General features: G+C 45.1%; 1 protein-coding gene across 6 annotated transcripts in view; it reads right to left on the bottom strand.

Moving 5' to 3' along the window:
- The window catches only part of STAMBPL1 (STAM binding protein like 1), a 129827-nt gene that overhangs the window by 49227 nt on the left and 67178 nt on the right, over positions 1 to 13422 (bottom strand). For all 6 annotated transcript variants that reach the window (XM_029609815.1, XM_029609817.1, XM_029609816.1 and 3 more), the window contains one exon: positions 2238 to 2321. In XM_029609815.1, coding sequence (XP_029465675.1) covers positions 2238 to 2321 — 84 coding nt within the window. The remainder of the gene's footprint in view (positions 1 to 2237; positions 2322 to 13422) is intronic.

The following is a 13422-nucleotide window of genomic DNA, read 5'->3' as shown; positions in this document are numbered from 1 at the left end:
AAGGAAAAAAAAGACAGAATGATGGCGGCGGGCATTGATTGCTGATGGGCACCAAGGCACCGCCACCATGGAGGGAACTGACCACGAAATGAAACTTACCCAAACGCTGAAATCCTTGACTGGGGGCACTACGGGGAGGCACAGAGAGGGACCCAGTGATGGACAAAGGAAAAGATAGCGAAAAAAACCACAGAAACCGAAGTTTTCCACAAGGCAAAAAGCAAAAATTTTAGAGCTCATTCAAACCATGAGGCTCACAGATCCATCGGGAAAAAAAAAAAAAAAAGACTAAAGAGGGACCCTTTGTAGACACGTGGTATAGGGCATGCTGGGCATGCTTAGTGTACCTAGTCACAGTTTCTAAAAACTTGGACATAGGTTTTCCACATCAGACTCCATCTGATATCACCCATGTGTGAGGACTACGATCCTGTTTGTCCTCTGAAAAAGGAAGTACGCACATTGATAAATTCAATGGGAAAATTTTCAAAGCGGACTTATAAGTCTAAGTCCACTTTAAAAACTGGTGTAACTTATCCACGTATTTACCATGTCATTTATGTGCAATGATATCCCCTAAATGTTTCAAATATCTTCTATGTCAAAGCTTTTTGTCTGGTGACTCTTGCTAGCACTCTTACCATCTAACTATGAATTCCCAGTTTTAGAAGTCATATTGAGAGTTTTTGGAAGGTTTGTGTTTTAGCATGCTTACAGAGTAGAAAAAAGTACAAGATGAAAGCTTTTTTGAATAGTTTATGTTCTGTTTTAGGTTGATTTGCAATGGGGAGTATTTAGATCACCTTTTCAGACAAAAAGAAAAGGAGATATATGAATAAGAACAAAATAGAAAATATATAAATTAAACTTAATATTGTGAGCAATCTATTTAGTGGTACTCCTAGGGACAGTCTGAACTAGGAGAGAAATGTACCAACAGGCCCCAAGTAGAAAAAATAAAGTGGTCATAATAAACAATACTTCTCAGAGGTCAATTTGTGTAGACATGAATACATAAAGATAAAAATCTCATTTCTATGCAATTATTAGTACTCTAAAATTCACAAATGGCGAAATTTAAATTTACCAATTAATTTCCTTTCCTTTAGTCCTATTAGACTAGTCCAGACAAGTATGTTATGTCCTCCTCCCGCCAGCGGATGGAGACAGAGAAAAGAAAAGCTCAAAATTGACTTCACTCCTAATATAAAGGTCTGGTGCTGCCTTCAGCTCTTCATTATTTCTCAGGCTCCAGTTTTGAGCTTTTTTTCTGTTTCCATCTGCGGGTAGCAGGACATAATCCACTTGCCTGGGCTAGTCTGGCATGGATGATAAACAGAATAAAAAACATAAGAAAAGAATTGCAGCAAGATTAATAAGCGCTTTCTTCCTAAAACTAGCTGTGCAAGTTTAATGGGAAAAAGTACTTTTCTTCAATTTTGGGCTAGATTCACAGATTTTCTGGATAAACATTTTCAGTTTCCAGTTTTAATATGGATATACCTATTCTGAAAATTTGATTGTTGTAAGTTGATTGGTTCAGGAGATAAATGTATATACAAAGAGACAAAGCAAATATAGAAGCTGCTTTTTTTTTTTTTTTAAAGGGAAAAAGGGTTTAAAAAGCAAGATCTCATTTTGGGATTGAGCGTAACTTAATACAAGATACTTTTATTTTAGAAATTATAATTAAACTAGCTGAAAAGCCCCATTAAAAATGATGGGCAAGACCGCCTCTGTACCTGTGCCTCTTCACGCTACCCTCCACTGCTTGTTTAGCCCTCCAACCTGTGCAGACAACCAACCCCCCACCCCCCACACACACACCACTGCTGTCTACCTCACCATGCAGTTGCATGCGACAGAAGGCACAGCTCCCCACCAGCCACACCGCTCACTGGGGCTCTCTCTGCACTGCAGGCCCATCCCTCTTCTCCTGAGTGGCTAAACAGTGTAGCAGCAGAAAGCACATAGCACGGCACACTACATATGAAGCAAACATGGCACGAACAAACAATTGGCTATTATACAGGCAGTGATATGTGGATATTATACAAGCAGTTATTATGCAAATTAAATATATTAAAGCCATATGCTTGCACAATGTGTTGCTATAACTCTGGAAGGGTAAATGGAAATCTGCCTTTCTTCATGTCATAACATTCGCTGCAAACCTTGCATTTTCCATGACAGATCATGTTCACTGCTTATGTGGAAATACATTTTTAAAGACATACCAGCGAGCTGACAGTAAAAGGCTGCTCCATGTTGGCTTCTGTCTGCACATTCGTATATTCACATTTTCCTCCCAGTCCCTCCATCTACACTCAAACAAAAGAGAGAAATAAATCAATGCCATGCACATAGCTTATACCAAAATCTGTTCCCTATTCAGCCTGTACACGTAAACGTTTTTTTTTTTTCTGATAGTGTATCAATAAGAAAGTCAACTGAACAGAAATATATACACACACAGATACATCCAGTACGAACCAATTTGAGGTCCATATTCAAAGCATAGCCAGCTAGGTAGGTAAACTGGATAAACTTATCTCGCTAACGGGTCGATACAGTAAGGCCGCGTTAGAAAGAGTGCGGCAGTGCCGGGCGCACCCTCGTTTGCCCCACGCACTGTTCTGATCACATACTGCTCGATACTCTATTTAAACTGCTTGCAAATGCAAGCCGCGTATGCAAAGCGTTAGGCAAAGCGTTAGGCCCGCGCAACCCATTTTACTGTATAGGCGCTTAATACAGCGCCTATACAGTATCCTGGGTGCGCTGGTACCTGTCATTTCAAATGACATTTGAAATGACAGGCACCAGGAAGTGGATCCCAACTTTAACCCAGGAAAACCTAAAAACCGAAAATCCCCACCTCCCGAAGCGGCTCGACATGTGCCAACTTACATTTTGTTGCTTTTCAGCCCCTTCCCTTCTCTGCCGCCCTCCGGAGGGGGGCAGCCGGCGGCGAAAGCAGCTCGCAGCGGTCCCCCCCCCGCGCAGGTCCCGGTTCTCCTGGCTCGGCAACAGCAGTACAACAGCTAGGGCTCCACCCGGCTTGCAGCGTTCCTCCCCCCCCGTGCAGGTCCCGGTTCTCCTGGCTCGGCGTGAAGTGAGAGCCCACTGTTCTGTGCCCTCTCCGGCACGAGCGAAGCGTTCTTTCGTGGGCCGGAGCGCCCGTCGATTTGGGCGCTCCGGCCAATGAAAGCACATAGATGGGCGCGCGTGACGTCATGGCGTGCGTCACGCGCGCCCATCTATGTGCTTTCATTGGCCGGAGCGCCCAAATCGACGGGCGCTCCGGCCCACGAAAGAACGCTTCGCTCGTGCCGGAGAGGGCACAGAACAGTGGGCTCTCACTTCACGCCGAGCCAGGAGAACCGGGACCTGCACGGGGGGGGGAGGAACGCTGCAAGCCGGGTGGAGCCCTAGCTGTTGCACTGCTGTTGCCGAGCCAGGAGAACCGGGACCTGCGCGGAAGGGGGACCGCTGCGAGCCGCTTTCGCCGCCGGCTGCCCCCTCCGGAGGGCGGTAGAGAAGGGAAGGGGCTGAAAAGCAACGAAAGGTAAGAAAACAACAGAAAGTAATGTTGAGTCGCTTCGGGAGGAGGGGATTTTAGGTTTTTAGAGGTTTTCTTTTGGGGGAAAGTTTGCCGTCTACCATTACCCTTGCCTCTAACGCAGGGGTAAGGGTAGGCGGTAAGTTAGCAGGTTAAACGCGGGGCAAAATGGCAGGGTAAAATAGCGATAGTCGGGGCACGCATTACTGTATGGGAGGGAATAGCTAATTCGATCGTTTACATCTGATATACATGCCGCGTGCGGAAGGGGTTACCCGGGGATTTAAAGAGGCGGTAAGGATGGCTTAAAGGGGATAGTGTATCGCAGGAAGGGCTAACGCGGCCAGAAAGTGAGTAGAAAGCGGGTTAGGAGCGGGGTAACCGCGGCCCCACTTTACTGTATCGAGCTGTAACTTAGCCGTGAATATGCCCAGAAAACTTATGAGTTAGCTGGCTCAATAGCAGGTCTAACTTATCAACCTAACTTTGGCCTAGATTCATCAAAATGCTATAAATATAGCAAAAATAGCACCCACAATAAAAAAAAATGGGTGTGGTTGGGCTAATTGCCTGTGTATCGCATAAGAAATTATCACATAGCGCATTGCATCAGCATATAGCTCGTCATTTTACGTGGCACACATTGATTTGTGTGTGTAGCTTTATTTTTCTAGTTTATATATACCAGCTTCCTGAAGCTGCCTCTGAGGGTGTGTCAGGCATTGTAGAAAGGAGAGCTGGTGAGTGGATTAGCCCGAGTAGGTGCTTATAGATTTCAATTTCTTGAGTGCGGTCTTGTCTTCTGTTCTGATCTGTTTCCCTTTACCTTGATTTTTTTGTCTTTTGTGTGAGTGTGTTTTTGTCATTGTCCTGTTTGTGTCAGGAGGAGGAGTGGTGAGGTGGAAGAAGAGTGGTGAGAAGTGGTAAACCATGGTGGTGAGGCAGAGGAGGAGTGGTGAAGTGCGGTGGGTTTAAGAAGTGGAGAGGCTGGAGCATGACAGGCAGAGGAGAGGCAGGAGGTGAGGAGAGGAGGGAGGACAAGGGCAAGAGTGCTGGGGAAAGAAGGAAGAGTAGGCGTAGGGACGGGGACGAGTAAAGACAGAGAGGGGAAAGAGACAGGAGGCAGGAGGGGAAGGGGATAGGCAGGGAGGAAGATGACAGGCTAGGGATAGACAGAGGGGGCAGAGGGGAGGGGAATCAGTAGATCAGGTGCAGGAGGGGAGGGGAGAAGGGGGAGAGAGGCGTGGGAGCGAGAGTCAGGAAAGGGAGAACACCTCTCCAGAAGTAGAAGTGGCACCCCTTTTAGGCAGCAGGGCGCATTCATCTAAGGGCACTGAAGTTCAGCCCGGAAGAAAATGAGATGATCATTGCTGGGGCCCTGGAACATTATGCCATGCTGTTCGGCAACTGTGTGGCCAAGACTTCGAGGGCAGCCAAGGGCCAGATCTAGCGAACCATCACTCAGGCTATCTCAAGGCACAGCAGCGTGAGAGACAGTGGGGAGCAGATGGCCCACAGGTACCGGGACATAAAGACCCAGTGAAAGACAAAGGTGGTGAACTGCAACAAGTACATCCAACAGACTGAAGGAGGAGCCCCTTGTCCAATTGTGCTTATTCATGGAGGAGTGCCTCGTCCAACGGCTGGGACCAGATGTGTTTAAGACATGGCTGACCGGCTGGACACCACGTGAGCCAGAGCCAGTAAGTTCACTTCACCTGTAAATGGCAAGGCTACTACTATCAGCCTGGTCTCTGACCCAACTCACCTTATGTACATTGTTTACTGTATATTGTATATTTAGTTACCTTTATTTAGCTATTTATGCTTAATCTCTGTAGCCTTTGCCAAGTTCCGCCCCCCCCCCCCCCCATTTTATCTGTTATCTTGTTATCTTGTTGCAATGTAAACTGCCCTCTGAGGTGTCAGTTTGAGTTCCTTGTAAACCGGTGTGATATGTATATTATACAGGAACATCGGTATATAAAAACTAAAAATAAATAAATAAATAATTGGGCACATCATTTGGCATAAGATGCTCACATTGATTGACATGCAAAGTGTGCATCTCATGCCAAAAGGTCCATGTGTGTAACCTCTTCACTTTGGTACTTGTGTCTCTCACCCAGGACTCTGCCTGTCCCAGCTGTCCAGCCCCAGGGGCCAGCACTGAAGAGCCAGGGCCCAGCCGTGCAGCAGCACTTTTCCATGCCCTCTTGCTTATGGACACTCAGACACAGTTCAGCGAGGAAGAGGTGGAGGAGCAGCATCCTGAGCAAAGCCAGATCCTGCAAGCCCTTGGGCTCAGCAAGCCCACTGAATGTGAGCTTAAACCTTTCAAGCTTCATGGAGGAAGCCCAGCCTGCAGTGGGTGCACAGTTGAGCCAGCACAACCTCCCTCCAGCATACCACATGGTCAGATTGAAGAAGCAGACACTGAGCCGAAGCAGCCCACCAGCTCCCTCATGCCACTTCTGGAAGTTCAGAACTTCCACTCTGCCCATAACTAGCACAGCACCAGCTCTGGCACCACGGCCTCAATGTATGAGCAGCTGGACCTGCTGGAAAGGAACCATGATGTCCACCTCCACCACATACAGGCAAAGCTCTACTCAAGAAACGTAACACACCATATCTTTGGTCTGAAGCTATAAAGTTTCACATCCTTCCCATCTCAACACAAGGAATAAACAGTGTGAGCCGTAGGTGGAATGATCTTTGAGCAAGCGTGAGGACATTTTCTCCCCATACGATACAATCGTATCTCTGAGGCACCCATTGTAAACACTGGAAGCACAGGATCACTTGGGTTGAAAGACAGTCTGAGCAAAATGGATACATCTGCTCTGGGATATGCATAGGTGTGGTAATGGAGGGAACAAGGCAAACATCACCTCCAGACGCAAATGTAGACCAAGGCTAACACAGCATATCACACACTCAGATGCACACAGTCACATGTGTTGGGCCTTTTTTGAGGATAGACTACCTCCAGCAGTTTGTGCACACACACATGGCCAATGAGTATATTCCTGGCATGTCCGTAATTATCATCGATGCTTGTGACTGCCTGGTCCCTAAGTGATACTGAGGGTGTCAGGATTCCAAAGTACGCACAGAAGATTAGGTACACCTGCCACTGTCAGAAGTACTGACATCGGCCCCTCAAGCCCTCAGAGAGCAGGAAATGCTGGTCTTGAAAGGCGCCAACACAGAAAGTGCATAAGCCATCATGGCAACCGGATGACACCTCTGAGAGCAGTTGCCCCATACATTCAGCACAGCGAGAGGTTTCCGAATGAGGCAGGTTGTAGGCCCCTGAGGATATCAGCTGACAACAGCTTCTCTAGCCTTTATACTATACACAAAGCTAATGACAGAGTGTATAAGCACTCTTGCCCTGCTCACCACTAACTGTAAAAGTGACAAACACTACATGAGGCACAGACTAGAAGACAACAACTCTTCCAGCTTGGCCCTAAGTCCTGCCAACCATGTGGATCAGCAAGGGCCTGCAACCATAACATCTCTGAAATGTGGTGACTGACCTTGTAAACAGACCATTCTGCAAGCTATTTGCCCCAGGACTCCTCAGCCTATGTGCTTTAAGGGTGGCAATAGATAGCATAAGGACTGTAACTGATACTAGCTATCACAACAAGCAAACTGCTCTGCATATTTTCTAGGTACATACATACAGCAGCTCCACATGACTAGCCCTGAGCAAGTCCAGCCAAGGGCCTAGCAGCACCGTGACATCTCCATATCTGACTAAAGCTACCTTTGTCGGGTCAGGTGAGGCAAACAGCGTCTAACATCTTTCCATTTGGATCAATGGCATGAACCTTTTCTTAGGAGATGTGGGGACTCCCCACTGTGATGTTGAGGTGATGTGCAAAAACAACTGAAGGCATGGCATCATCTGATTCCCAATCCTGCCTTCACACAGTCTGACTAGCATCCTTGTGTCGCCTCCTCGAGAAGCTACCCTAACCAACATGACATTCCAATGGCCTCACCATTTGGACATGATAGTTGACATTTTGCCTAGGTAGGTGTGGCAGGTTGCATCTTTGTATGGGTACATGCAACCACAAAGAGGTATACTAGCTTGGAAGAACCTGCGAGCATTGTGGGAACGTCACAATGTTGCATAGGCACTTTACCAAAGGCTGTAAGTGAAGTCCTCCTAGGTGAGCACTTTGATGTCAGCACTGGCTCTGAAACAGCTGAGGCAGTGCTGTCAGCAGTGTCTTTGCAGGCCAATGCGACACAAAGTATCCCAAGTACAAGTGCATAACTTCACATGCAAATTTGTCAGCTATGGGATGAGGCTGTAAAATGCGAACTCTGATACCTTAAACTGTCTACCTGTAGCTTTAGGCTGCTCCTTTAAGCGTCAGAGCTACTTGTGATTTATAGGATTTCTAGAGCTGTTGCTCTCCATGTTCAAGGCCCAGCTGGAGTTCCATCACACCTATGGCACTATCTCACCCACATGTGAGGGCTAGGACACAGTCCTAGGTGGAGGCCCGCCACGCAAAACATTGCAGGACAGCCAAGCTGTGTACATGGTGTTGACAGTCCTACATGAACTATCTGGCAACACATGCCTCTTTTAGACTCACTATCAGTCAGAAAACTTTAGGCCAGCCACATGTATTTGGTGTTACCTTTACTTTGATTACAATTTTTCAAGTACAGTCTACTGCTCCATTGTTAAGAGAAAGCCTAAGTAGGCAGACGTGATTTCTGTTACACACTGACCCGGACAGAGGAGCAGTGAGTGAAACAAAAATGATAGAGAGGAGAGCAGCTGTAAACACTCTACTAGCCTTCTTTCCATAGAAAGGGAAAAGGTAGTTGAGGCCTAACTGGCAAAGTAGCATTCTATGATGCTTTGCCAAAACTGATTGCCATTCAGTGTGGGTTCTCGGCTTGTGCAGGTGCACACAGGGGATCCGGAGGTAGATCCGGAAGTATTTCCATTTGGTATCCCATGACGTAGAGCAAGATTATGGAATATACAGCAGAGCAGCACTATATTTCCTACTTTGGATTGGGCATACATTAAAGCTAAGCCCATTTTGTCCAAACAGCAAAATCTACTTTTGAGAATTCTGAAGGTACGATCTAACACACAGCGGGTAGAACATAATGCCTTGTTGTACCTCATCTCTGTCGGCGTGTTGGGAACAGCAATGGGGGTGAGAAGCCAGGTCCTGCAACTGTTTCCCAGATCTCCTGAGGCAAAGACATAATGGGTGCATCAATCACACCACAGTCACTTTGAGATCTAGCTGCCAAACCACAGGATGCTATAAGTCAGTAGAGTAGAAGCTAGCCTCTAGCTTAGGATTGTAAGGTTCCGTCTATTTCCCTACCGTAAGCGCATGCCACCTTTTTCTGACCAGTATTGCATTAACTGAATCTAGGTCAGATCTTCTTGACTAATAAACTGCATCTGGGGATTCCACCAAATGTGTGGTTGCCCCTCACAACCAAGCTAAGGCTACTCGTTCATAGCAGTCATCAAACCCTGAAGAGGTACATCAGAGCTGCCACACCTGTCCTAGCAGAAAATCCTCTAGCTCGTGGTCTGAACGTGCAAGTTCCTGGCTGCTCTGCAGTATGTCCTCTAGAGATACAAATTTGTCAGCCGTGACACAGGGAATATGCTAGGCCCTAAAATGCACAGGCTGCTGCTTCTGGTTTACCTAAGTGATGAGCAAGATAAACCGTGCCTGACATCCTGGCTGACTCATCACTAACAGGCCACACCTGATCTGCGAGTACCAGCTGTGTGGACACTTAAAGGTTGTGATTAACCTATGAAATTTCAACTGCTCCAAATGGGAGAACTGAAAACAGCCACTTTTTACAGTGAACCCATAGAAAATGTGTAGTGCCTGCTCACACACCAAGCTTTATGGCAAGTGAATTGTTTGGTCTCACAAGATTAGCAGGCATCTGGAGCATGGGGAGAGAAAGCCAGGCCCTGGCACAATGGCATGCAGACCTAACTTCACAAGCCAAGTATCATCTACCCCCTCCTCCCATGTCTGTGCCGTTTGCTGCAAACACATAGCCAGAGATGGAATAAAAAAAAAGCATCTCTCTTACACACGAGTTGTCACCGTAGAGTCCGGCCTCAAAATTTTCATACAGGCCCAAGTATAAAGAAATCGTACTTGGCTCCTGGATACCTGGCCATGATATCATCACAGGCCACCTACAAGTTGATGGCGTGGAAGAGCTTTCTGTTGCGGAAGATTTCCTCCCTGTCACAGGGTGGGATGACTGCTACATTGGGAAAATCTGCAATGGCATAAAAGCCTCTCCTAAATTCCATCACAGCATTTCCTCGGGACAGGCAAGACATGTAACAATTCATGCAGCCACATACAGCTGTTATGACCTGGTCCAGACAGAGGGGAAAAAGTGGTTTGGGACATTCCCCCCCATGACCCCTACTGTCATTTGGAAGAAGCCACTTGCCATGAAATGCAGGGTGGCCAATAGTTTGGTGAGGCCCGGCACAGCATGGGATTTTCCGTGCCCGGATCCAGGTCCCCTCTTGATTTCTTCATATAATTCAAGGATAGCCTGAGAACTGAGGAGATACCTGCTAACCACATAATCCTCTTGCATGCTCAGCAACAAGGCTCGTGGAGGAAAGACACGCTCCCTGTTATCGCCTCTGCAATGGGCACCTGTGCGCCAGGTGCTGCCATGAGCCCCGACCCTCTCCGCGCGGGGCCAGTGGCTCAGGCCCTGGTGCAGGGACTTCTCTAGGAGGGGTTGGAACTTCTTTTGCCTGTTCTTGTGGTTATTCCTTTTGTCGTCATCTGCGGCAAACTCCCTGAAGCATCCTATATCCCCAACAAGTAAACCTGCCACAAACATTATGGGCTTAGAAAGTCAGGCCAGGTAAGAACAGGTGTTTTTATTGGCCCAGCAGGGCCAGGTAGGTGTATCTAATAGAATACCTCTTTTTATTCAGCGTGATAATCGCCAAAATCTGCAATAATGGGCCCACGATAAAGTTTTTTCCCCCCCGATTCTACAAATTTAAAAAAGGTGGTTATTTCTAACATTAAAACTCGCGTTAGTGTGTGTTAAGCTATCACAGAATGCGGAAGAAAACACCTTCATTTACATTAACTCCTCCCATATGTATAACTAAATTTAAAATTTGCATGCTGGCTTATGTTATACCATTTATAGCATGCCCAATGCACGTTAGACCTTATTTAATGCGTGTTCTGGCCCTAACACATTTTGATGAATGACCCAGTTAGCTAGATAAGTCTCAATATAGTTACTTATCCAGATAAGTAGCTCCTACCAGTTACACCCTTGTTCTGCCCACCACTTAGCTGGCTAACTACTTTGCTGCATAAGTAATTATCTGGCTAAGTGGTGGCCACTAAATTCAGCAGGATATTCAAATGCCATCACTTAGCTGGATAAAGTCAAAACTTATCTGCCTAAGTGGGGGATAAGAGATGGCTGAGATGGGATATGATAGAGGTCTAAAACGTCATGAGAGGACTAGAGCAAGTAAATGTGAATCTGTTATTTACCTTTTCAGATAATACAAGGACTACAGGGCACTCCAAGAAGCTAGCAGTTCATTAAACAAATCTGAGAAAATTATTTTTCATTTAACACACAATTAAGCTCTGGAAATCATTGCCAGAGGATGTGGTAAAGGAAGTTAGTGTAACTAGGTTTAAAAAAAGGTTTGGATAAGTTCCTGAAGGAGAAGTCCATAAACTGCTATTAATCAAGTTGACTTATGAAATAGCCACTGCTCATTACTGGCATAGTAGCATGGGTACTTGCCAGGTACTTGTATTCTGGAATGGTCACCACTGGAAACAGGATGCTGGGCTTGATGGACTTTCAGACTGCCCTAGTATGGAAGCTTATGTTCTTAAATGACACTGAATATTGGGTACTTAATATTCCCTCAAGGATTGTCTACTGAAGCAATTAACCTTAAATATAATTAACCTTAAATTAACCTTGTCTTTAAATATGATTATTGTAATTAGTCAGAAAATACATTTCTATAAATAAATAAATAAATAAATAAATAAATACAAAATCCCTGTTTCAATCCCTTTGTATAATGTATTTGCAAAAGTTGAAGCCTGAGAGTCAAATACATTGGAAAATTTCTAATTATAGTTTATGGAAAACAATGTTAAAATATCAGGGAGAATGCTATGAAAGAATACTCCAAAATCCAGTCTAATCTGTCTTTCAAGGGTTTACGATGGGAGCACTGATAGACGTAGCTACTATATATCTAATGCCTACATGGTTTCTCTTCAAAGTCTTTTTTCATAGTAGATTTCACCTTAAATAACCTACAGTATGACAACTCTGCAGTTAAATGATATGAATTTAAATTGTATCTATTGAAAAGTGCTCCTATAAACCAACTCACTGTATTGTTTTGTAATCTTGCTAAGTTAAATTGATCCAAATAATATGTAAACTCAGAATAACTTTAGAAGCAAAGCGTACTAATGTTCCTTTTAGAAATCTAACATACTTAGGCTTGCTCTTTTTAACAACTGTTTGGAACATCATGCAAATGATGTTCCAAACAGTTGTTAAAAAGAAATAATCTGATAGTTATTATCCACCTTAAAAGGCTGTACATAAGGAACTGAACTACCAACCTGTAAAATGCCAAGGTTAACTACAGAACAGATAAAAGCATGCATTTAGCACGAACATGCTCACATTGCATATCTAGTACATTAGTGGCACAGATGGAATACTATTCTCACAGAGCTCTTAAAAGAAAAAAAAGTCACTTTGCCCCAGATAAATGTACTTAGCCACTCCCTTATAATGACCTTAAAGGACAAGAGGTTTTTCTAACAGTATTCAAATACATAAACAGTTGATACTGAGCAAAGACTGAGAGCCACAAAGAGACCTCAGGAAGAAACAAGACCCACTTTTAACAATTCAAGCATAAAGCTACGTACGGTACTATAAATGCAACAGTTACAGGCATTTGGTGTTGGACTGAAAAGAAAGTTTATCCTGCACATTAGTGTACGAACTACTTCTCCCCATATTCATGCCCTCACTGGGGAAATTTATCTTACCCCAGGTAAGTTTTTTTTTCACCCACCAAAGCTGCCATGCAATTAATAAACAGCTGCGACACCCTGGTAATGTCCACTCGTATTTACAGAAGTCACACATGGGAGAAGGCCATCACAAGAGACTTTACAGCAGAAGTACTGTCTCCACCTGCCTGCTGGTGGGAGGAGCTCTCACCTAGTGGGGCCTTCTGTTTGCTCATGATCAGAGGGTTTAATGTATTTTCTTTTAAATGTATTTTTCACCTGCCAGTTTCATCTTTTTCCTTTAGACTTCCAGCTCAATCAAACCAGACTCTTACTGGGCATCAGCAATATGAGCTTTCATTTACAACTAGAGTATTCCCTCTCTTTTATAACCATGCATCACAGTGATCTTTGACCAGAAGCCACACGCCACTATTCCCTTTGTAACATCATCATTCTAGCCAGTAGGTGTCACCACTGGGCAATAGCTGGGACTCCCTTCCCCCCGGAGCTGTGAATAGTGCCTTCACAGCACCCCCAACTCTGGCCAACCTGGAGAGTAAAAGGCAGGACTGGGAACCAAACCTAGGAGCTACACCGACCACCAGGCTGAATCCAATGCAATAAGACATGAGCAAAAAATGTGGCTGAACTTCAGTGCACATTTTCTTTATTCACACACTAAAAAAAAAAAAAAAATAGTCAACACCAGATGCAGTAAACTAATGTTAAAATGACAGTTTAATCTGAAAATGTGCGAAC

The sequence above is a fragment of the Rhinatrema bivittatum genome, chromosome 7 (assembly GCF_901001135.1).
Source record: "Rhinatrema bivittatum chromosome 7, aRhiBiv1.1, whole genome shotgun sequence".
Taxonomy (NCBI): domain Eukaryota; kingdom Metazoa; phylum Chordata; class Amphibia; order Gymnophiona; family Rhinatrematidae; genus Rhinatrema; species Rhinatrema bivittatum.
This window is presented reverse-complemented; position numbering and strand designations above follow the sequence as displayed.